Raw genomic sequence first — 25,455 nt, 5'->3', positions numbered from 1 at the left:
AACAATGGTTTACGTTTTTGGCTGCAATTTGCCATGACTTGGCTCCCTCTTCTGGAAAAGGGGACAGTGGCAGAGTGAATAAAAATACTCGTTAGTTTCATTTCCTGCTCAAATAAAGGGAGGAAAGCCTACAACAAAATGAAAGCTAAAGTGGTTACTACACGTGGTTCCTCTCAGCCTCTACTTGCAGCAAAGCTCATTATATTTGTGTTCTCAGTGTATTTGTGTATGCAGCAGGTCTGTGTGACTGTGCCTGACTATGCCCCAGGCCTTTTGAGAAAGATCTCTTTTTTTCCTGAGGAAGAAATACCAAATCAAAGGATAATGTACGCTTGATGATTTTTGCTTTTTTTTTTCAGCAATCTCCTTCTGCTGGAGCTGTCTTTGGTGTGTAAGAAACCTTTTTGCTATTTCACTCTCAAAGCTTCAGCTCAATAATAGTGTTATGCCTCCTGATTTATGTAGAAAACCGTTCATCAGGGATCTGCCGAGGGATTCATGTTGGGAGAAGGATATTTGAATTACCTAAATATCAGTCTGCTAAAGGCTTCATTCCACCGAGGCTTTAGAGGTTTCTGGCTGCAGGAATAGCGGGCAGGAGGTGTCTGCGCTGCCCCTGCGTGTTTTGGTGCAGCCCAGCAGCTCTGGTACCTTTCCCAGGGACCATGCACGACCTTGCTCAGGCTGCGCGGGGGCTCCTGCATCCTTTGCTCTCCTGAAGTTTTGCCGTTTCTGCTTCCAGGCTGCAATCGGCCACAGCATCACCTGAACGATGCCTCATGCTCGTTCATGATCTTTAAGTGAGTCACGAGTCCTTTTCTTGTGGACTGATATAACCATCATTCAAATTATTTATTTCCATAAAGGAGTTTGATTATCTCTTTCAGATACAGCAAGGCATCGCCTCTATCCAACAGTGCAACAACACTTATCTCTATTTATTTTATATTCGGAAGCCAATGTCATACTCTCTTCTAATCCTTAAAAACCAGACACTTTTCTGCCGGCAAGCCCGTGAGAGCTGCGGCAGCAGGGAGCGATTCCCTGCCCAGGTGTAGGAGCAGGAGGACAGACCCTGCTCCATCTCCTCTTTCCAGCTCAGGTGTGGGAACGGGAGGACAGACCTGGTCCGTCCCCTTTCCCTGCCAAGGTGTGGAGGACAGACCTGGTCCCTCCCCTCTTTCCCCGCTCTCTCTGTAGCCGATGGGGGTGTCAGGAATTACCGGAGGAGAGGGAACCAGCCGAACCCCGCGGTTCGCCGGTGCCGGACGGGGCGAACTCCCCCGGCGCGGGCCGGCACCTGTCCCGTCCGGGGTCCGCGGGTTCGGGGCTGCCGGGGGACACAGACCGGGAGCGACACCGGCACCGGGCCGGGCGGCACTTCCCGGCACGGCGGGCGGGGGCGGCGGGAGGCGCTGACACGTGGCCGCGGGCCGGCGGGGGAGGGAGGCAGGGCCGGGGCCGGGAGCGCCGCGATGTGAGCCGGGGAGGCGGAAGGCGCTGCCCGCATGGCCGCGGGGGGCAGGAATGTGCCCCTGGCCAGCGGCGCCCGCGACGGCATGCGGCGGGACGGCGGCGCCGAGCCATACTGGTCCAGGTAAGGCTGGACGCGCTTCCAGCCCGGGCGAGCCGCTCCGCTGCTTGCCGCGCTCTCCCCGCGCTCCCCCAACCCCTCCCGGCCCCGGCACCCCGCATCCTCGGTCCCCGCCGCCCCGCATCCTCGGTCCCCGCCGCCCCGCATCCTCGGTCCCCGCCGCCCCGCATCCTCGGTCCCCGCCACCCCGCATCCTCGGTCCCCGCCGCCCCGCATCCTCGGTCCCCGGCACCCCGTATCCTCGGTCCCCGCAGCCCCTGGGGAAGATGCGGCTCCGGGATGGAGAAGGTCGGGCGGTCCGTACCGCTCCTGGACAGAATTTCGGGGGTTCTGGGGGGGCTCTCTCTTGTCCCCGTTCCTGCCGTCCGGGACGGACACGGTCCCACCGCCCCGGGCGGTTCCCGCTGTCTCACTCCTCCGGACTCCAGCAGAGACCGTAGAAGGAAGGAGGAAGATAGGGAATTACTGTGAAAAACGGGGGAAAAAAAAACCTACCCAGCTTATTTCTGGCCTGTAATCAGTGAATTAAAACAAAACCGCTATGAGGTTTTTATCGAAGTGTTCCAGTGGGGATGTTTGTACTGGCGATAGTCATGCATTAAGATAAAGTCTGGAATGGGAGCTGGGCAGCAGCTAGACAGTGTGAACTGCTCTTGAAATAAATTGTTTCAAATACTTAAAATGCAGTTAAACCCCAAGTGAGCGCTTTTAACAGCAGGGGCACAGGCAGAGGCAGGGTGAGCCAGTGTGTGGAGCAGACTGGGACACCTGGGGCGGTGCTGTTCCTCTCTGCCACCTCGGGAAAGTCACCCAGCACCAACACCTCAGGTGGGAGGAGGGGCTGATCCTGAGATGATGATTCCAGTGGGGCAGCTGGAATTCATGGTCAGAGTCTTTTCCAAACCGGGAGCCTCTGGACTCCGTGTGCTTTAGAAATTTGGCTCGGTTTCAGCTGACTGATGCCCGGCTGCCACCGTGGTGGCACCTGGGGCTCCCCCCTTCCCTCGCTTGGGGCACACTGCAGTCAGAGATTGGGAAGTCTCACCAAATCCACGCTCACATTAAAGGTAACGGGGTGGGTGTTAAAGAAGACCTTCGGCACAGAGGCGCTTAACATTTGAAAATTCTTTCCTCCTGAAACACTCTAGGAAAATTGATTCTCTGTGTCTCCCCCTTGCTAACTTTTCCCTAAGTCTTTGTGAAGTGGGAGTGGCGGGACTCCACACGAGATATTCATGAAGCAAAACTTAAGTTTATAGGTTTCTCCTCTAGGAAAAAAAAGAAACCGGAAAAACAATTTGACCGGAACAAGCCCTCCTGTTTCTCAAACCTCTTTGAAAAATGCAAAACACAGATAACACTTTCCAAAACAAAAGGGATGAACACAGCCTGTTGACAGAGACAGATGTTTGAAGTGATTCTTGCCACGCAAAGTGCTGCTAATAGTTGAGAGAATCCTGCTGATGGGAAGGAGCAGCAGGATAACCCTAAGGCATGTCAGATCATTATCTATATTGCTGCAGTTCACAGAAGCTGCGATCATGTCCCCATTGTTTAGTGAAGGCACACACGTGGTCACCGCCCTTTTTGGGAAGGTTTTATAGAGGTTTTATCGCCTAAAGTAAACTGGGCAGGTAAGAGGGAGCAGAAAGGGGCAATGAGCCATCAGATCGTTCCAGCAGGTTTGTCAAGTTGTATAAAGTACCTCATTGGGTGAAGTGAATTTGGTGGACAATTCGTGAACAGTATATGCAAATAAATAACTCGTATTTTCCAAGCAGTGAGTTACTGCCATGGAGGCAAGGTGTTATCAGGTGGGGGAAGTGGCATGGGTTCTCCCTTCATGCTCCAACAAAAGACTTGCCAGGCAACCTTCCAAGATCTGTCAGTGCAAGGAGCGATAAACAGTTATCTTGGCAGGTTGATTTTTTCATCTTTGTTCATGCTACTTCTTTTGCCCTCCCTTTCTTCAACTGGCTTTTCCTTCCTCTTCCACTCTTCCTGCCTCGTGTTTTCTCCTGCCTGCCTTTCCCAAACTTTTCTGCAGGTTTCCAGTGGCTCCACTATCACACATCTCTTCCAAGAACAGCATTGGAGTTTTCTGTTTGGGGCTTGAAAAAGCCCTCGTGCTTATGTAGCACATCTGGACAGTTAGAGAGCATTTCTGAATGTTGATCCTAACGTGCCAAAGCACGACCACTCGGCAGTGGATGTGTTTCAGCATCTCTGGTTTAGCTGGGGGAAGACCAAAGCAGTGAAAAGAGAAATCAGCTGCTGAGGGTTGCACGCAAAGCCACCAGCAGATCCAGCAGTGGATGTGGGGCTCACATTTCGGATGGTGCCTCCAGGAGGGAAATGCAGCATGAAAAACTCTCTGTGTCCTGGGAAGCCAATGACTCCTGAAGCCACTCTGCATCTCCCAGCCTCTGGCTACACCTGAAGACAAAGGGTGATTATAGCAGTTCCTTTAAGCTCCAGAGATAAAAGGAGTCCTACCCTGGCCACAGGCTGGTCTCCAGTCACCTGATCTTTGCCCAGAGACAACACTCAGTTGTTTTTTCTGAGTTCTGTGCCCTCATCTTTTGTCAACATGGTGTTGCAGCTTTAGTTGGTTGGGGGATTTTTGGTGGTTGGAATTTTTGTTTTACAAGTTCCTCACCCTAGGTGTAATAGTGACGTTGCTGAGAACTTTTCTCACGTGGAAAACACAAGCAAGCCACACAATTAGTTCCTGGCTGATCCATGTATGCCCTCAGATCAGTGTGCAAAGCACGCCTCTGCTTTATTATTATGTTTTCTCACCACCTCCACCTGGACTCAACAATTACTTCCAGCTCATATGAGCTGCTGAAATCTAATATCATCTTTGCTTTTGCCAAAAGCAAGAAACGAAGAGAGGGAATTAACCCAGAGCTCGTTTGCTGAACACCACTTTGTTGGCATCTGCAGCTCTGTGGAGGGAGCTTGAGCACAGGAGGCAAACAGGAAGCCAGCAGCTTTCCCAGGAAAAAAAGCCCTGTGTCCTCTGTGCTGCTCTTGTTGGCTGCTAGCTGGATTGGGAAAAAAAAAATCCAACAACTCTAAACCCCACAGCTACTTTTGACAGTGACAAATCATTAGCTTGGAGCTGGTCTGCAGCATGACAAAATGTTTGGGCAGAGGGGGGGGAAATTACTCCAAGCCTCTCTCTTGACAAGCATGTTAGATTTTGAAGGAGAAATTGTTTGAGGAAAACAAAGAATGAGAAGTGAAAAGACTGTCAAACAGGGTTAAAAATAACAACCTGGGTATTATCTCCTGGCACAGGAGTGTCTGCACTGCTGCTGTGTTGGTGCCACGTCAGTCAGTCCTGCTTGTGGTGGAGGTGACTGTAAATTAAAGCTAGAGGCAGGTAAGCTGGAAAAGAGTGGTTTTGAAGGGAAATGATGCCGTGGGAATGGGTGATGAGCAGAGAAGTGCTGATACAGCATGGCTGACAGGTGAGCAAGCACAGGGGGAGCACAGGCACCAGCTGGGGACATTCCCTGGGAGGTGGCCTTGTGCTTGGGCTGCTGGGTGTCCTGGATTTGGAGCTGGTGGTGTGGCTGGGAGCTCAGCACCACCGTGTGGGCTCATCCCCATCCTGCCCTGGGCTTCTGGCAGGGTCTGGGGAGTGCCCACTGCTGGTGGCTGGGACAGGAGAGAGTGCTGGGGGCTCTGGGGGTGGCTGCACTGAGCTGCTCTCTGTGCATCTCCCACAGAACTGTTTCTAATCTCTTTTTAGAGAGGGGAGCTGAGGTAGAGATGCCCTCCCTGGGAGGTGGGCGTTGTGCTCTGCTGATGGTCCCTGTGCCCATCCTGTGCAGAGCAGGAGCTGCAGCTCCCAGTTCTTCTTCCAGTTATGGAAAACACCCACAGATACTGCAGATGGCTTCTGGCCAAGAGCTGTTGCTGGGACAGGCTGTTTGTTGCCTTGCTGTCTAACACAGATCTCTTACCACCTGAAAATACCTGGCAGTCCAGACTCATGCCTGGGAGGGGGCTGAATTGGGATAATTGACAGCCTCAACTCCTGAGAGTCCCTCTCAACAGTGACCTGCAGTGTCTGCCAAAGCCCTACAGACTGGGGAAAGGAGGGAGGCGAGTCAAGAGAAATAAAAGTTGAATAAATATTTGCTCTGTGGCATCTACTGGAGAAATTCCTCCAGCAGGAAAACACACTGCAAATAAAGATACCCTGTGCTGCTGGCTCTGCTTCCACTGCCAGACAGCTCAGCTTGCTTTTGCCCCTTTGGGAATCTCAGGCATCCTTGAAAATCCATGCTAACCACTGTGCCCTGAGTGGGGGATCCTTTTGCTTGGTGGGAGCTGGGTCTCAGGGAAATCTGTGGATGCTTGGAAGCAAAGCCATTTCTACCCAGTGCCCAAGGCTGTATTTGGAGGAGGAGAACCAAGGGACATCACACTGGGCTGCTCAAAAAGCCACCCAGGAAGTATCATTAGGGCTTGGCTAATTATAGTCTGAGTGGTGTTTGGAGGTTTGTGAAATAGGAAGTGTTTCTAGCTGCATGGCTGCTTTGCTCAGTGAGGAGGGTCTCGGTGATGTGCAGGAGGGGATGCACCTGCAGTGCCTGTCTCCTGTGGGGAGAAGGGCATTGCAGGTCAGGAGGGCACAGGCTGGGCACTGAGGAGCCACTGCCATCACAGAGCACCAAATTACATCGATTAGGTGGCTCCAGACAAGCTCCAGTGATTGCCTGCAGTGGTGTGGAGGGCTGGCCCCTCTCACAGAAGTGTCTCACTTACAGCCAGGGCTGGCCCAGGGATGCTTGCTGGGAGATGCTGCTTGGTCTGGTGGGTGAATGGGGTGTGGTGACACCAGTGACAACTGGTGTCTGTCACTGCCTGTGATTTCCTGTGCTCTGACTTAGGGTGCTTGTCTGCAGCACATCCTGTCTCCCTCCCTCATCAGGGCACTCCTGAGATCTTATCTGTTAACACTGGTGAAGTTTCACTTCTCAGGTGACTGATGTCACCCACGAAAACTTTGGTTTGTCACTATTCCTTAGTTTTGGAAAGGAGAATTTTAACTCCTGTCTTTGTGCTAGTCCAGGTTCCTCCTGTGTAACCTCTGCTGTTGTTGTTTTGCACTGAGCAGAACGTTGAGTCATCTACAGCCTCTGTGATAACTATAATTAGGAGAAAATGCATTTACAAAGCTCTTTCCTGTGATGCAAGCACGTCATTGTCCTTGCAGGGAAATCATTCCTGCCATGCTTCCAGGTGGGTGTGAGCAGCTACTGATTACATCTGACACTCATACTCCTTGGGTGGATTTTCCTAGCTGGATGTGCTGCCTGTGGAGGAAGTGGTAGTCTGAAGCCATCCTTACATTCTCCACTTGTGAACATAATCCCTACTGATGTAATTAAAGGACGAGAATATAGAATGGAGTAGTGGCCAAAGAGAACATTGAGGGTGTGTCACACACCCAGAGATTTATTTAGTGCTTTGGAATAAAAGTAAAAATCAAGGGAAAAATATATCCCTGGAGTTTTGTCAGAATATCATCTGGAGAGGAGCTCTAGAGAGAGAAACAGAGTAAAGGCTCCTTGAGATGCTCAGGTCTTTTTCTCTCCCTCTTACGCCTTGCAGAGCCATACAGGGTTTAGGATGAAGGAAGAACTGTTGATCTGGTATTAAAATGCTGCTGTGCTTATCAGGATAACTGCAGGTTACTCTGAGCACACCAGAATGACTGGAGAGACAGAGCTCAGCCCCACTCCAGTGGAAGCTCACAAAGGTCTCCCTTTGCTGCAGGGGAAAAGTACTATTTAGGAAGTTATCTTGATGGCTGAATAATAGAAAATACCTCCACACATCACTGGCTACTGTGCTTTACTCTGTCACCTCGGTTGTTGCAGGTTCAATAGCTCAAATTTACCAGTGCTGTGCTGTTGGAGATATCAGATTATGGCCCAGGACTGCAGCAGCCCATTTGGGCAGGGCAGGCAGGAGTTGTACCTGGAGTTATCCCCATCCTGAGGGCTCTGTGGAAGGTTTTCCATGGCTGGTTATCCCCACCTGCCTCTGATGGGGGTTCTATGCCCCAAAACTCCTACCCATATTATCCTGCTGGGGTTTCTCTGGCCCAGACATGCAGGGTCCTGGCGCCTTTGGTTTCCCTGTGCTTTTCTGTAGCTGCAGTCAGGGGACCCACTGTTCCTGGAGCTGGTGATAAAAGACCAGCCCAGCTTTGGCTTTGCAGCAAATGGGGATATGATTGCAAAGAGCTTCCTCTCAGGGTAAGCCCAGGAGGGGCTCGAGAGCGTTTCCCAGCTGGTTGAAATGCCTGGGGCAGGTCAAGCCCTGGTTACTGTTCCTCCAGCAGAGATTCCTGGGCTTTGCCAGTTTCTGTGCTATTTTGTGCACTCGTGCGTGTGCACAGTAACAACAGTTCCAACCTTCTAAACAGCAGCTGAAACACTTCCAGTTCCTCCTGCCAGGGGTTAGCACTGAGCTGCTTATCTGCCTTGTCAGGAACCAGCAATAAATCCACCTCCAGCAGCTTCACCTGCCCGCCCCGTTCTGCTCTTCATTGTTCCTTCACCTCCCCCCTGCGACGCCCCATTTGCACCTTTATAAATGGGTTTGTGCTGTGTGGGATTAACCCACATTTATTATATTTCCAGGACAGAGAAATCAACGCTCTGTTTGATACAAAAGGTGACCCGGGTTGTTTCCCGTGGAGGGTGGGTGTGTTTAGCAGGGTGGAAAGCCCGGAGGTTATGCCCTGGTACAGGGAATTCCTCTGGAGCAGAGGGAGTCTGTTAGCTCAGTGCTTGGTGCTCTGGCCTCTGGGCATAGAAATAATCCAACAGTACCAATAGTGGGTGCTCTTACTCAGCTTTTAACTCTGTAATTCACTGGCAAAGCAGGGGACACAAAGTGACATGGCAGAGGGATGTGCCTACACCCGGGCCTGATATTTGCAGCAAAATGTGGGATTTTTTGCTCCAGAAGCCATCACTGACTTGCTTCTCACTTATTCCCAGCCTCTAGGAGCCCTTTTCTTGAGACAGAGAATTCACACACCAGGAATACATATTCTGTTAACATATTTTGTCTCTTTTTATCTAAAATTTCTTATCTGTCTAGGCTTAATTATTTTGCTTTTCTCTCTGAGCTCTTCAGGCCCATCAAGTCTTATCTCTCTGAAGAATTCCTGCATATCTCTCATTTTAGGAAGAGCAACACACAGAACACTTCCCTTGAGGAGTGGGTAAAAATGCCAAATAATCAATGTTTGCTAGCAAGGGGTGTGTCTCATGCAGGTGCTTCCAACCTCATGTCCTGACCTTTCCTTTGCTATCTTTAAAGAGCAGTTTCTAGTTTGGGGGGAGAAAAGCAAACAAGCCAGGTTTGTTCTGATTTTCCCTCCATCTGCAGCCAGTGATGCCCAAGCAGCCTATTCCACCTTGCAGCCTATGGACAGACATTTGCTGCTGGGTTCAGAGTGTTTGGGATGAAGTTGGCATCCTGAGAGCCAGCAGATGGGATACACTGTGTGTCAGAACCCCTGTGCCTTGGCAGAGTCGTGCTGACCTTCATTCTATCGAGCCAGGCTCTGCTTGCAAAGCCACCTCCTAAATGCTGTCTGTGCACAGACCCAGCATCCCCGTGCCCTGTCCCACCTTGCTGTCCATCCCTGCAGGCCCCAGTGCCGTGTGTGGACGCTGCTGCTGCTGCTGGGGACGTGCCTGCTGTACTGTGCCCGTGTCACCGTGCCCATCTGCGCCCTGGCCCTCAGCTCCCACTTCCACTGGGACAAGAAGCAGTTCGGCGTCGTGCTCAGCAGCTTCTTCTGGGGCTACTGCTTGACACAGATTGTTGGAGGACACATCAGTGATCAGTACTGGAAATCATTCTTGTGTTTTCTTGTTTGAATGATGCTTGGGTTGGTTTTGACTTCTCAGTTCTGAGCAGTGGCAGTGACAGGTTTCACAGCAATGGGGTGGAGGGTCAGGTGTGTCCAGGGGGAGAAGCTCTGCTTGGGAAGGGATGTGGGTAATTTAGACAGTCCAGATAGAAGTTGAGGATGTCTCATCCCTGGAAGTGATTCTAGGATCCTGTGAATATAGGTTTTTATATTTTATCTCCACAGGTTATCTTTGTTTTCAGTTCTGCCCTATATTCTCTTGCAGTCTTTTCTCTAGCAAGTCCCCATACACTGTTTCCATCATGTTTAGATAAACTGTCTCCATTGTGTCATATGAATTAAAAACCAAACAATTTCCCCAGCTGGCTGTAAGGGAGGATCTGAATCATTACGTGCTTGAGTCCCTTTCCCCAGCCAATCTGTTCTTAGTGAGAGAGCTTTTCTATGGAATCTTTTGTGAGGAGCCCATGCCTGGAAGGGATGCATTATCCGTGCAGAGCACTGTGCTATTTAATTAGGGTTCTTAAGAGTTTCCAAGAAAACACCCGGAGAAACCTGAAGGGTAAAAAAGCGAATGGAAAACACCCTCAGTGGTTAAGAGAAGCAGAATGGTGGCAGCATTCAGGCTCCCCCACCAGCACCACCATCAGAGAGCTGAGTGGCTCAGTGCTGTGAGATCTCTGTGATCAGTCACTGCTGGAGTTGGATGGGCAGGAGGTGGGAAGGGAAAAGGTCAGAGCTACTCCCCAAGGGCAAGAGACGAACAGGTTTGACCAAAAGGTTCCTCTTAAAAACAGGCTAAACTGGGAAGGGCACTTGAGCCTTGGCTGCAGGACTTTGCCCTTTTGCCCTCCTGTGTTTGATAATGTGTTTTCTGTCTTCCAGAATAGGAGGTGAGAAAGTCCTCCTCCTTTCAGCATCAGCCTGGGGCTTCCTCACAGTCCTCACCCCGCTGCTCACCCACATCTCTTCAGCCCATCTGGTTTTTATGACCTCCTCCAGGTTCCTCATGGGGCTGCTGCAAGGTGAGACCCCTGTCCTGACCCTGTCTGTGTGTCTGTCTGTGCAGGGGCTTCCTTGCCCAGAGGCTCATGTGCAGCACATTGAGATGCAAGTCCCATGGCTGGCAGTGCATGAACCCTTCCCGTGGGTGTCTGAGCAATTCTCTGCCTCAAAACTTACTCCACATCCAGAACTTCCAGAAGAAAAAACAGTGACATTTCTAGAGAAAGTCACTGACAAGTCATTCCCCTGTAGAAATCTCTCTGCCAGACAGGGGCTGCTGGCTTTGGAAATCATCTCTGGTCATGTTTGGTTTTCCACATTTTAAAACTCCTTCAAAACACTTGGAGAAAATTGGCCCTTGCCAAAACTTTTAGATAATTTGGAGTGATTTTCCTTCCCTATTGCCAAGCTGCAACACTGGGAAGTGCATTGGCACTGGTGGATTTCCAGTAGCAGTGGTGATGATGAAACAGGATTGCACAGAAGGCACAAACAAACCTTTGCTGGCGATGGATCCACTCAGTTTATTTTATACCCCTGAATTCACCAAAGGTTTTGCTGCTTTGTTTCAGTGTTTAGCTCACTCTGGATCTTTTAAATTTGCTTTTGGTTTGCCTTATTCCTCCCTGCCTTGCTCCTGTTTCTCTCAGGGGTGTATTTCCCATCCCTGGCCAGCCTGCTGTCGCAGAGGGTCCGGGAGAGTGAGCGAGCCTTCACCTACAGCACAGTGGGGACTGGATCACAGTTTGGGTGAGTTCAAAGGCCTCTGAGAGCCAGCCACAGTCTCTGGACATCGTGTGTGATGAAATGCCATTAAATAGTTGGAGGCAAAACTCACAGCCCAAAGTACATGTGGATTCATGGGTCCTCAAGGACTCCTGCTGCAGCTGAGGAAGCCTCAGGCAGTTGCTGTTCTGCCTGCCAAAGATTTATGTATTGTTTTCTTTTTCTTTTCAAAAAAGGAAGACTGTTTGCAACATTTAATTACTATGGGAAACAGCCCAATTCGGTAGGAAGAGCAAGGGTCAGCCTGACACTGGTCACCTGTCCTCTCTGACAGATGGGAAGAATAGAACTTCTCCATCTCTGCTGATCTCCATCAGAATTTCCTTTCTTAATGGAAGGGCTGCTTAAAAGCCAAGTAGAAATATCACTGTGTTGAATCACTTTGTTTTCCAGTGTTCCCATTTCTTTTGCTGCTTTACACATTCTCTGGGATACTGCACACCAGCAACCTCCTTTTCTTTCCCCAGTGACCATTTTTCAGTGAGGGGCAGGTGAGGATGAGTTCCCTTTGGGATTTCTCCTGCCAGTGAGGATCTGGCCTGAGATGCCACTCAGGGAACAGGACATGTGGCAGCACCCACACATGCAGTGACTGAGAAATTCTCCCCTAGAGGGTGATGAGACCCTGGCACAGGGTGCCCAGAGCAGCTGTGGCTGCCCCTGGATCCCTGGAAGTGTCCAAGGCCAGGTTGGATGGTTTGGAGCAGCCTAGGATAGTGGAAAGTTCCCTGTCCGTGTCAGGGGTGAAATGGGATGAGCTTTAAGGTCCCTTCTAACCCAGATCATTTTAGGATTCTGTGGTTCAGTGACAGCAGTGTTGACCCCAGGGAGAGTCTCCCATCCATGTGCTCAGTCTGAGCTCTCAGCCAGGCCAGTAAATCTGGGTGGTTTCCCTTGCAGAACTCTGCTGATTGGTGGTGCAGGATCTCTCCTCCTCGACTGGTACGGCTGGGAAAGTGTTTTCTACTTCTCTGGTTTGCTCACTTTGCTCTGGGTTTATTGCACCTGCAAATACCTCCTGAGTGAGAAAGGTGAGTCCATCCTGGGGCTGGCAGTGCTCCCAAGGATCTGGGGACTAACTGATTTCCTCTCTGTTATTTTCTACAAATCCTGTGTGCTCCCAAGATCAGGCCTGGTTTTACACAAAGGCTTGTGTCAGATCTGTTCTGTAATACATGCTGTGTCTCACCCAAGATCCCCAACCCAAAAAGGAGGATTTGAGCTCTTGCAATGCTGATTTCCTATTTCAAGTCCCATGCTGGATTATATCATTGCTGAGAGCCTGATCTGGCTCCTCAGTACTCTTTAAGCACCAGTGAAAACACAAAACAGAGCATGATCTTCAAAGTGGATTAAGCTAAAGCAGGACAAGATACTTACTCTAAACTAAGAGCATCTACACACAGAGCTTTTAAAAACCAGTTAATCCACAATATCTCTTCCCAAATAACTGCCTAGGAGTAATTCCACATATGGACAAACCATTACACCTGGCTACAGCATTATTAGGGTGACCTGGTATGTAGGAGCCCTGCTCACTGGGAGCTGGGTGTGCGCCTGCTGCTGCACAGAATCCAAACCTGGTCCCCTGCCAAGGGACTTTTCTTTAATTACGTAAGAAATATAACACATGGGTGAAGGTAGCTGGGTGGGGAGGGGTGTGGAAAAATTTTGGTCATTTTTAACAAGATGTTTTCATGAGCATTCAATGCTGGTAGAGCCACAAATCCAAGGGTTAGAAGGAGATTAAAAGTGGCTGCACAGGTAATTACTGACCACAGCTTTCCTTGGATGTTCTCTTCCTTGCAGAACTCTCCATACCCATGAACTATTTAATGAGAGGCCTCTCCATACCCAAGCAGACCAAAGTTCCCTGGAAGCAGCTGTTTAGGAAGGCACCAATCTGGTAGGCAGCTGCATGCATTGGCCATGCTGGGACCATCCTCTGTTTTCTCCTCTCTGGGCTTATTTCTTCTGCCTCTGTGGGTTTTATCCACTTATTTATATATTTGAGAAGCAGAAGCAGTTTTCTAATTCCTTCTGTATAAATAAAGAGCTGAAAAGGTAAGCTTGGCACAGGTGGTTTATGCTCCAGAGGACTGGCAGGCTGGCAAATCTTGTTACTGGCAAATCTTTCTCGTTCCCAGGCTGTTCCCCCTGGATGAGTCCTGTGCTCCTCCCAGTGATGTTTTCCACGGGTCTTGTTAGAAATGCAGATTGTAATGGGCTCCTAAGAAGTGCTGCTCGGGGGCACTGGGTGGCACGGGCTGTGCTCTCATTGCTGGCAAACATCTTTTTAATGGCCATTTGTCCTTTGGGATGCTGCAGTGGGTACTGAAGCTCGTCCAAGTCTGTTCCCAAGGGCTGTTTTAAGGCGGGGAGGAGGAGGAGGATGGGGCTGCAGGGCAGCAAACCCATTCCTGCCTTGAATAACAATGATAACAAATCCCTAGGAAATCCTAAATGGGGCAGGAGGGCTCTTGCAGGGCTGGAAGGGACCAGTGCCATAATTAGCACTTCAATTAACCTCGCCTGGCCCCGGGGCTGTGCGGTGGGGCAGAGAAGGAGAAAGCTGCAAGGAGAAAGCTGAAAAGAGAGGTTATCTATGACAAAAACCTCAGGAAGCCAAAAGGAGTAGCTATCCCTGAGAAAAACCTCAGGGATTTCAGTTAGGAGCTGAAATAGCCAGTGCCCATCTCCCAGGCAGCATCACCTGTCACTGCTGATTGTTTCCTCTCAGCTCTGTATTTTCAGGGCTGTCATCATCGCTCAGCTCTCCACGGCCAGCACCTTCTTCACCCTCCTCTCCTGGCTGCCGACTTTCTTTAAGGAAACTTTTCCCGAGTCCAAGGTAGGTTGGCTCCAGAGCAGAGGCACTGCTGAGCAAAGGAGCTGTGCTGGGTACCTGCCAAAAGGGGTGGAGGGGGAGGAAGATGATGGCAGAGGGATTTGGTAAGAGGAGCTGGGAGGTTTCCCTGTGGGGTTGGAACCATGGCATCACTGCTCATCCTCTGGAGATCTCTCCAGGTTGCAGAAGTTTCTGGTTGCTTGTTTAGGGATGCTGAAAGGTGCAGGGAACAGCAGGTTGTATTGGGTTATAAATTGCTTTTCTTCTGAGGAAAGGATGATTTTCAGCTAGCACAAAGCTCATGACATTATGCTGGTGCAATTAACCACCATTCACTCCTGGATTTTTTACAGGGTTTTTAACTGGACTGACATTGTACAGCTCAGACCTGCTTTTGAGAATGATAATTACCATTAATAACATGTACTCAAAAGTACTACAAAAGCTTCCCTCTCCTCAGCACAAATGATACTCCCATTTTTCAGGCAGTACTCATCTGGGCTGAGAGCTGGTATTTTCATCTTGTTCTCAGAAACCCAGACAGTCTTCTCCACAATGGCTTTGATAGATTTTTACAATTTCCAGAGCTGCTTACAACTGCCTTTTCATATTACATATGTAAAGCTCTTTATGGCATACTTGATATTTATATTAAAATCATGTGTTAAACCAGCAAACATATTGTTGTGACAAGATCTGTGCACCTCGAGTAATGTGCTTGTGCAGCAGTAATTTACCATCTGTTAAGCATTATATCATGGTGCCCTTACGTAAGATGCTCTACAGAGTGCTCCTGCAGCTGATAATCACTTTGTGCAGTTAAAAACGGGGGGCTGAGGCTGCTGGATTTTAAAGGATGGATGAGAAGCCCGAATGTGGGGAGCCTGTGTCACCTGCTGGCCAAAATCCCTTGCTGCAGGTGAGCTGGGCAGCTGCCTGTGCCACCTGAGTGAAGGTGCTGGAGGGTTTGGCTGAGGCTGATGGGCTGTGGGATGAGACAAGGCTGGGATTGATGTGCTGGGCAGCCCCAGCTGTTGGCAGACAGCAGAAGCAGCACCCCACAAAACCCATGGGCTAGCTTTGCCAAAAGTGACCAAAACCCAAATTTCAAAGGCATGGAAAGATGCAGATGTGCCCTGGTGTGATTTCCAGGAGTAGCTTTAACAGAATTATTTAAAACCAAGATTATTAAGCCCTTCCAAGCATCCCAAAACCAGACAGGATGGGCAGATGCCTCCACAGGGTGATGGGCTCTGAGCAGAGGGGAGATGCTGGGGATGATGGATGCAGGACTAGGTTCAACCAGCTGAGAGGAAATCCAGCCCAGCCCACGCTGATTTCAGCTCCTGTGGGATCTGGGCACCAAAGTGCCCCTGAGCAGCTGTAATCCAGCTGAGCACTAATGTCTGTGATTACAGCTGCAGCTCACTTAATTGAAAATAGGCCGAAGGATGCTGCTACCCATAATGTCACCTAATCCTGCCATTAGGAAATCCAGCTCTGCTCCCTCAGCCTCACACTGTAATGCTGCTAATGAGCTGGAAGCTGCTGGAAATTTTGCCAGTAGCTTTGCTGGGAACCCACAGGAAACCCACACTGAGCTTCCCAGGGCTCTGTGGCTGCCCACCACATCATCTTGCTGAGCAGTTAACTTTGCCACATTTAATCCCTCTTTCCCAGAGTTTTCTGCCTCTGCCCTCAATGCAGAATTGCTGGAGAAGAAGGAAAGAAAAAAACAAATGTACAGGCCTGTGATGCACCTGCTCCCTCAGAGCTTGGAGTGGGGCATGGTGAGCTGAGAGCTGGCTCTGCAAAGGGGGTAGAGGTGCTGCAACTAATCCTGAGTGCTTCATTATTTCTCCTTTCTACAGGTACCACAGACTGTCAAAATATTTGCAAACAAGCTCAGCTCTGACAACAAATCTCTCTTGATTTTCACTTTGTTTCAGGGTTGGGTGTTTAATGTAGTCCCCTGGCTGGTTGCAATTCCGACGAGCTTGTTCAGTGGATTTCTGTCTGATCATTTAATCAGTCAAGGTGAGAGCTCCTTGTGGCTTTTCCTCAGCTCTGATGTGATGTGGGAAGAGGACCTGGGTGGGAGGAGGTGGCTTGCTGGCAGGGAGAATACCCAGCAAATAGACAATGTGAGTTTCTGATACAAAAGCAAAATTAATTCTCCAGTGTCCAGACCCCATCCACATGTTTGGGGCTCCCTTTTACCTCATCCATAATATTCACTCAGAGATGAAATCTAGGATCTGAAATCTATTCCTGTTGTAGTTTCCTGGCTGGAAACAAGGTGAGCTGTGCTTAACTCCAAGTGTCCCTTTCTTCTCCAGGGTACAGAACCATCACCATTCGTAAGTTCATGCAGGTAAGAGCTGAAGCTGTGGGAGAGATTCCTGAGTTTCCAGATAAACTCTGATTACATGGCAGACTAGACCTTGTGTGGGGCTGGGCTGGGGGATATAGATGGAAACAGGGAAGATTTTCTGGCTTTGCACATTAAGTGGTGGTCAGGATGTGTGAGAGGAAATCCAGAGGAAAACCCTGGCTGAGGAGCAGAGCCTGGATTAATGAGCACAGTGAGTGCTCTGAAGGGATTTTCTTTCACAGCCTGTCCCTGCTCATTCCAAATGACCCCTTAGGTGCTGAGGAAGTAGCAATACAAGGGTGAACAGAAATAGAAATGCTGGGTGAGAACACAGTGTGTGCTCTGGTCTGCAGCATCACATCCTTCTGGACAGACTTCTGACACTGAAGGACTTTTTGGGGAAAAAAAAGAGGAGCAGAGAGAGCACACAAACTCATGCCACTGGAAAAGGGAACAGTTTGTTCATGGCAGGAGTTGCTTTCTCCCTTACAGAAAACATGCTGTGTTGTTTAATTTTCCCTTTTTTCCAGGTCATTGGCTCTGGTGTCTCAAGCATTTTTGCTTTGTGCCTGGGCCAGACCTCCAGTTTCTGCAAAGCAATAGTGTTTGCCTCAGCCTCTGTTGGACTGCAGACCTTTAACCACAGGTAAGGAGAGCCATGGGGACAGTGGCCTCAGCTGCCCTGCACATTTTGGGGTCTCAGAGGAGGCTGCCTCTGTCCTGACTGTGAGGACAAGAGCTGGCACTTGCCTGAGCATTGTGTTTGGGACCCTGTGGGGCTGGTGGGGTTTAGTGCTCTGTGGGTTGGAACTCATCTAGCAAACCATGGGAGGGCTTGGATCAGCCAGTGTGAGGGAGATGGAGCAGGTGGGGAATTGCATTGTGGCCCCTCTGAACACTTTGAGTTGAATTGTTTTCCTTCTGATACTCACCTGCTTTTCTCTCAGCATCTCCCTTCTCCTGCCAGTGCCTTTTCTTGTCCAGGACTTTTCCTTATGTTTGACAAATCAAGGTGTGTAAATGATGGAAAAGCAGTCGTATTCCATTCAAACAGCCATTTATTTCCCCCCTCTGTTTCTCTCCAGTGGCATCTCAGTAAATGTGCAGGACCTGGCCCCCTCGTGTGCTGGCTTGCTGTTTGGTAAGGATTCTGTGGGGTTTCTGTGCTGGAGAGGTGGCATCTGCTGGGGACAGCAGGGTTTGAGCAGGAGCAGCTCTGGGCAGTGTCTGCTCTGTGTGTGCAGTCTCAGCTTCCTTCTGTGATAAACTGCCCAGTGCTGAGGGCAGGTAACACCACCAAGGTGCTTTTTTTTATACCTGTGAGGTGCTCTGCTGCTCCAGGGATGGGCTGGGGCTGTGTCAGTGGTCTCTGCCAGTTGTCCAGGGAATTTGTGGCTGTCCCATCCCTGGAAGTGTCCAAGGTTGGACAGGGCTTGGAGCAACCTGGGACAGTGGAAGGTGTCCCTGCCATGGCAGAGGGTGGAATGAGATGAGATTCAAGGTTCCTCCCTCTCAAACCAGTCAGTGATTCCATGATCAGAACTTTGCCCAACATGCAGACTGGGGGTTGGTGGGAGCTGTGATGAAACTGCTCATGGCTGTGGGTTTTCACAATTTCTTTTCACACCTTTTCTTCCCAGGGGTTGCAAATACAGGTGGAGCCCTCCTAGGTAAAGTACTTTCCTCATCCTTTCAGCTCATCCTTTCCTGGGGACCCCTCTCCCTGCAGAGGGCAGGGTCCAGCCCAGAGCCTTTGCAGGTGCTTCTCTTCTCTGCAGGTGTCATTTGTGTGTACCTGGCTGGATACCTGATTGAGACCACTGGCTCCTGGATTTCTGTTTTCAACCTGGTGGCTGCTGTGAACAGCATTGGGCTCTGCACATTCCTCCTGTTTGGAGAGGCCCAGAGGGTGGACACAGACTCTGTGTATTTGGATCTTTAGAGATGAACCCAAGGAGCAGCTGAAGGACAGGAAAGTGTCACATCTATGGATCATTCTTGCACAAGTGCCAAAGAACATTTTACTTTTTTTTTTAGGTGTTTTAACAGGGAAAAAACATGCTGAAACCAAGTACATAATGGGTCTGGACGAAACCCATGGGAGAAGAGAAATTTAGAGTTCATTTTTTTGCTCAGGGCTGTAGCTGGTGGCTTGCAGAGCCGTCCAGCTCAACATTTCCAATGAGGATGTGCTCTGTGGGACCAGTTTGTCCCAGTCTGTGTCTCGTGGACAAATATCCTTGTGGCCAAAGCAGCTGACCTGGCTTCTCCCAAGGCTGCTGTGGTTCCATGCCCTCCTGAGGGGAGCTGCTTCTCCATGTGCTGGGACCACCTGGCTCTGGGGCTGCTGTGCCACCAGGTGTCCTCTGAGGTGTGACAGGAATGTCCCCAGAGCACCTCTGCCCTTAACCCCATGTGTGCCTTTGTTCTGCTGCAGGTACCAGCCAGGTTCCCAGGGCTGGGAGCTGGATCCCAGGCTTCCCTGCAGGGGATGTGTGCCCTGGAGCCAGGGCCATGGGGCTGGGAGAGGGCTGCAAGCCAAGCCTGGCTTTGCTCAAGCACCCAAACTCTCCCTTCTCTCTCACCCAGCCCTGAGCCCAGGTGCAGCTCCACCATGAGAGCAGAGCTGAGCTCAGGTCAGGCTTAGCTGGGCTGAGCTTGCAGTGCAGCAACAGCTGAGGAATCCCTCTGCAGCTGTTCTGACAAATGCTGTGAATGTATGGGAAGAACTGGTCACACTCTGCTGTGGGTCTGCAACTCCCAAATGCTTTCTGCATGATCACATGTGTCCCCACATGCTCTCAAAGGGCTGAGGGAGACTTTCCAAAGAGCTTGGCATGGGCAGGTTTTGTTTCTGTGTTAAGCATAAATCAAATTTCTGCATGGGGCATCCACAGGGATGTGGATCCCTGTGGTTCCCAAGAGGGAAATAATTAGCTGTAGACACCTCTGAGCCTGAATGTCTTAAAGTTATTTATAAATATTTTAAAATTTAAGCACCAAATCCTATATTTTATGTACTTGAGGCCTGATTCTGCATGCTTGTTTTGAGTGGTACTCCCACTAAATCCAACACTAGTTCTTGAAAGGGAGGATCTACCAGCCTCAGTGTTTGGTTCTGTAGGATCAATTTTAAAGGAGAATTTTTTATTAAAGCAATTCATTGCTTCTCCTCCAATCCCTTGATTGCAGCCTGAAAAGATCCCTTGAATTTCTCTAGTGCTTAGCAGAAAACTCAGGTTGAGGAGCAGGTTTCCCAAAGACCTTGCAGTGCAGGAAAGCTATAGGTTCAGGTGGAAAAAAAAAAACCTATTATCCTGTTCCTCACCTTTTTTTAGCCAAATTTCTTCTTGGAAGACCTGTTGGAGCCATGTAAAGTTTTTTAGTAGCCTGGTTTGTAGTGAAAATACTGGCAGCATTTTAATTGCAGAATCACCCATGGGCAGAATTAGAGAAGGATGCAGCTGCCTGATGTCTTCCCAAGAAAATGAAGAATCAGTGTGGCCTGACTGGGGACAGAGAGATAAGAAAGTATTTTATTTTGCTCCTTTTCTGCTCTTTTTTCTCTGAAAGGCTGTTGGCTACCATAAATACCAGTCTGTACTGGGGTGCTGCAGAGCCAGGAGCTGAGAAGGGTAAATTGGGAAGAACACCCAGTAAGAGCAAACACAAACACAGCCAGGCTTGCCAGAGGGGCCTGAGGCAGTGCAGCCATCTCTGTCAGCTTGTCCTTTGTCCAGTCTGAACAGATTGCTTGCATGGCCTTTTTACAGAAAAAAAAAAAAAAAAAAAAAAAAAAAAAAATCAAACAAGCAAACAAACCATGACAGGTTTTGTGGGGTTTTAGAGTATCTTCCCTGGCCATTCAGTGCTGCAGGTCAGGAGCATGGGGAGTCAATTCTGGCTCTCTTTGCTGGTTGCACCATTTATTGTGGAGGAGTTAATGAGTTTAAATCACTCACATTTGAATCAGGCTGCTTGGCCACCCCTTGGATCTGCCAGCTGGGAGATTTGGAACTGATCTTCAAAGGCAAATGTTTGGCTGTGCCTTCTCTGTGAATCCAGCTAACATTCCAGTGAGCTGTCCAAGTTGTCTGTCTCTGTAACTGGCTGAGAAGTTAAATGTTTGACCTCCACTTGAGGCTTGTTTCATCATCATACCTCTTCAGTGAAGTACTGAAACCGTTTTGCATATCTGTACTGTTATTTGTTTAAGCCAAAGCTTGTGGTCTGCGAGTTTTTGCTATGGAAGGACCCCAAAAAAAAAAAAAAAAAAAAATAAAGGCAGCGAATCATTTGCAAACTGTGGTTTTCTTTTGACTGCAGAGGTGTTAATTTGTGTGATCAGTGAGGGACAGAGGAGTATATTTGATGTGATTAACTCCCGGGGGAGCCTGTGCAGGGAGAATATCTGGGCTGGCAGATTTTCACAGCATCCTCAGTGTACTTGTACATCAGCCTCGGAGTTCATCCAGCTCCATCTTCTCACAGATTTGGGGAAAATGAATGAAGAGCTGCCTTCAGCAAAGGGGTGGGCAGTAAAGCAGCAGCAGCCATGATCCAGAATCACTTGTTAAGAGTAATGACACAAACGAGTGAGTTTTGGGTGAGGTGGGACACACCCTGCAGGCAGATCACCTTCCACGTGGCAATCATGCTAAAAAACAAATAAAAACACATTCCCACCCTTTTATACATCCTTGCTGATAGGTTCGAGCAGATGCCAACAGAGGGAGCTGTGAGATCTGGGATGTGGCAGCTCCTGGCTGGTGAGAGCCTGGCCTGGCACAGCTGGCACAGCTGGCACAGCTGGCACAGCCCACGAGCAGCCCTGGCTGGAGATGCCTTTGGGAACCCCAGAATTTACTATCCCAGTGTTCACTTTCACCCCTCATGGGACAATTGCAGATATTATGGGCTGGAAAAGTTTTAAAAGCAGAAATAGCCATTAAATGAATTTTAACACCTCATCTGTGGGGTCATGTAATCAAGAGAATATCTCTAAGTGCTGTAGACCCCTTTTAATTTTCTCATCAATGTGTTCAGAAAAAATGCCAACGTGAAACCTGGTGGCAGAAAAATGATGCTGAGGATGATTGAGCAGAGTGCAAATTATCTTCAACTTTCCCTGTCTTTTTGCTCCCCTTACAGAGGTATCAACATGTACATTTGAGCTTTTTGACCTTTTAGGTCATTTAGGTTATTTAAGGCTTTTCAGCTCCAAGAAAGACCCACCTTAAAGCCTGCCCTTCTTCAACATGCAGAGCCTGAGAGAAAAGAAGGGTTTGGGTTTTGTATTTTTTTCTCTCCTTTTTTTTTTCCCTTTCCTTTTTAAAGTCTTTTTTCTGCCACTTTCCTTAATTTGTCAGTGTCCCAGGTTGGATTTCAGGTTTTCAGCTTGCCCTGAGCAAGGAGGGGCAGGCACAGTGCAAAAGGACCTTAAATGCTGACAAGTACCTTTGTATTGCTGCTGGGGGTTGGTTTATATTTAAATTGTTTGGGATATATTCCATAGCTGGCTGGAGATCATTGGAAGGATCCTGTTTTATTGCAGTTTGCATAACACTAAATCAATAAACACATTCAAGCAGATGGAAAGCAAAACACAGGAGGAAAGTAGCAATATTTGGAGGAGAAAAGGGACAGCAGAGAGCACTCCTCACTGATAGTTTTGCCTGGAGTACACAAGCAGATGCTCTCACAGCAGAGACCTGATCTAACATCCACCTGGCAGCTCCCCAGGGCTGGGACATGCCCCAAAGACAGCAGCTCTCAAAGGGCACCCAGTCCTGTAATAAGCAAAATATCACCATTTATTGCAGCCCTGACCTACTGCATGGCAAGTAATGAGGAATTTTCCATTTCAAACTTTAATGCAATAATTAAGATGTCCATTAAGGTCTTTACAGTTTGGCTGCTTGTAATTAAAAATGGGGTGATGGGGGGGCAATGGCAGGGAGTTGCAGTCCAGGGCATCAAACTCCTATCACAGCTTCAAGTGCTCTCCCCTTTCTTCTCTGTTTGGTTTCTCTCTTCAAAACAATTTTTCTGGTTTGGGTTGTAACCATCCCCAGAGCATGAAAAAGCACATGAAGAACAGTCTTAGCTCCCACAAGTACAACTTGGGTTTAAAAAAAGGCTTTTTTCCACCAACACCTCCAAACTCCCAATCCTCCTGCAGTGCAGTTTTTGGGGTGTCTGAGCAGTGCCAGGGGTTTTATGCTCCAGTTGGTGTCCAGGCTGGTGTAGCTCCTGCTTACACAGTTCCTGGTGCAGGATTAAGGGTGGGTAGGTTTTAATCCAATAATGGAATGAGATGAAGCCCCCATATAAACCCACATCTTCCAAAGTGTCTCTGCTCCTGGGAGGCCAAAGTCCCATTATCCAGTAATTGGATTTGGCCTTCTAAAGCAGGACTGAAACACTATAAAATTTTGTTCCCAAATCACCAGATTTTTGCAAAGGATTAAGAAAAATTAATGATTTGACTGAGAAAGTAGCTGCCAGAAAAGCTTTTGCTGATCCCTTGAATCCCTTCCCAAATTGCTTCCCCTGCTCTTTACAGCTCCCAATATATGGGTGACTTGTTCTTGTGTCTCCAAACACAATGCTGGGCATGATCTTGTGCAACTTTGACATTCCCTCTTCTCCAAAAAATTGTTTTTCATTTCAGCTCCAAAGGAGAAAAAGATTGCAATGCCACTTCCATGGAAGACAATGGAAATGAACACGTGTAGCAATTACCAGGAGGATTTTACACAAAGAATTAGCAACCTACTCACGCATGTCCTGCATTCTCATTAAAGGCAAACTGTTTGTGGGTGACAGGGGATTTTCCTGTGCAACCATCTAGGCTCATTGCAGCTGTTAAATTCCTTTCATGTCAGCTTTTCTCGCCCCTCTCCTACCAAGTTTCAGACAAACCCACTCATTTACAGCCTCTTCCCCTGGGTGAGAGCTACAGGTGGGGTGGATGTTCCATGAGTCTCATCCTCAGCCCTTCAGATGCTCAGAGCTGCTGTGGACCCTGGCTGGGCACAGGAGCTTTTCTACATTTTGCTTTAATTTTGCCCCAAAGGTGCCCACAAACCTGGTGTCACGAATTTCCTGGTTTCAATCACCTTTGTGTGGTTTTGCTGATGAGCCAGCCTACTCCTCAGAGCCTGCAGATCTCCCTCCAGCTCCTCCATTACCCTGCTTCACTCCACCAAATCTCTTGGCAGGTTTTGGGAGCAGAAAAGGCTCCCACGTGTCCCCACGCTCATGGGAGGGAGGATGTGCCCTCTTATTGTGCATCCCAGACCCTGGTCAGCCACTGGTTATTTAGCAAAATAAACCCCCTGAACAAGAAGCATTATCAGCAGGGGCATAATCAGATACCAGAGAGGAGATCTTCAGATGAGTAATTTATTGAGATCTCTTATTTCATTTTATTTCAGCCCATCTGGGACACAATTGTGCTTTGGAAAGGGCTGGAGGCTGCAGCTCCCACTGCAGGAGCCACCTGGACCAGGAGAGCTCTGGGTAAACTCCATTGCAATCTCATTTTACAGAATTCTCTAAGTAGGACACGCTCTGCAGCCAAGTGGTGACCTGAGGAATGTTTGCACAGCTCTGGGCTGTCCTTCCAGGGGACCAGGGCTGGTGGCACATGGGCTGCTCTGCACCTGGGCACGGTTTGGGTCCAGGACCACGACAAACCCTTCCAGATTGGTGCCTGCTCTTTGGGGAATTTGTGCCTGGAGTCAGCTGGGAATACAACATTTAAATTTGTTTTAGCACCCACCCTTTTCTGGCAGGTTTAATGCAGAGCTCAAAACTAGAGCATGAGCAAGAAATTACATATTTTGGCATTTCCCAGGGCTTTGATGTTTGCAGGTGAATCTTTACATGTCACTGCCTCACACCAGACACAGTTTTCTCTCTTTTCCTTAAGTGCAGTGCCAATTTTTTATCCTCTTCTGTTCATCCTCTCCCTCCTCCTCCTCCTTGGAGATTTCTGGATTAAAGAATAAAGCAGTGAATTGATTTCCTGAACGTGCATTAGAGAGGATTATTCCAGGAGATTCATCCGTGTTTGTTGGATTAATATTTCCAGGGAAGCAGCTCCAATCTCAGCCAATACTTCTTTCAACACAGCCCAAAATTTCTTTTTTGGGCAAGAAAGAGCCCAACTGGGAATGGCAGGAGAGAGCAGAAGTTCTCAGCACTGTTATCTGAGCTTTGGTATCTTTTGAAACAACAGGATTTCTCATGTAAATATACGAAAGACGATTTGTGTGAATTTTGCCTTTTCTTTACTCTGCTAATAATAAAGAATAAAACCAGACACATGCCAGGCAGGCATAGAAGTCACTCCAGCACCAGGGAAATGGGGAGAAACCTCTGTGAGGCATCACCTGCACCAACAGCACCCTCTGAGAGAGGGGCACAGCATCCAAACAAAATGGGGATCTGTCCAATGAATTAATCTGACCTCTGTGCTCTACACAAATGTAGCAGATTAAGGACTTATTACATTATAGGAGTGATCTGGGAAGTCTTATAGCAATGCATATCTCTGAATGAGGCTTCAGAGGTAACAACTAAAGCAGAGCCAAAGCTCCTGGACCCTCCTGGTCTCTCTTGCACGTGGAGGAGATGCTGTTCATAATTGAGCAGAAGAGGCAAAACCTCTTCCCAGGAGAGGTGGAGAGGGGTCAGCCCCAAGCCCTAATTGAGACCTCTGAGACCAGCCCTCAGATGACAAACAGCTGGGCAAACAATGGTGGCTCCTCAGTGTGCCTGACAGATCAGCTGGGCTGCCCTGCAGCTTTAGCAGGGCTTGGTCTGGTCAAAAGAAAAGGAGAATGGAATAAAAAATTCAGATGTTATGTGGGAGAGTAAAGGAGAGCAGTGAAGGAAAGGATCTACATTTCCATGCTGCCCTC

General features: G+C 48.9%; 1 protein-coding gene across 2 annotated transcripts; it reads left to right on the top strand.

The window, feature by feature from the left end:
* The first annotated feature begins 1,442 nt into the window (after positions 1–1,442).
* Positions 1,443–19,517, top strand: SLC17A9 (solute carrier family 17 member 9). 2 transcript variants are annotated; one of them, XM_079321390.1, is made up of 13 exons: positions 1,443–1,597; positions 9,288–9,485; positions 10,398–10,537; positions 11,168–11,267; positions 12,204–12,334; positions 13,113–13,209; positions 14,058–14,154; positions 16,101–16,188; positions 16,491–16,525; positions 17,056–17,171; positions 17,611–17,666; positions 18,166–18,195; positions 18,304–19,517. In XM_079321390.1, exons 1-13 carry the CDS (start codon positions 1,509–1,511, stop codon positions 18,465–18,467), a joined length of 1,341 nt encoding a protein of 446 aa, XP_079177516.1. In that variant the 5' UTR covers positions 1,443–1,508; the 3' UTR covers positions 18,468–19,517. The 2 variants fall into 2 exon arrangements, with proteins under 2 accessions (XP_079177516.1, XP_079177517.1); XM_079321391.1 differs by lacking the exon at positions 9,288–9,485 and having other exon boundaries at positions 18,304–18,597.
* Positions 19,518–25,455: the final 5,938 nt, after the last annotated feature.

Source organism: Erithacus rubecula (assembly GCF_903797595.1).
Source record: "Erithacus rubecula genome assembly, chromosome: 18".
NCBI classification, from domain to species: domain Eukaryota; kingdom Metazoa; phylum Chordata; class Aves; order Passeriformes; family Muscicapidae; genus Erithacus; species Erithacus rubecula.
Note: the sequence above shows the minus strand (reverse complement) of the source record. Positions and strands in the feature narration are given on the sequence as shown.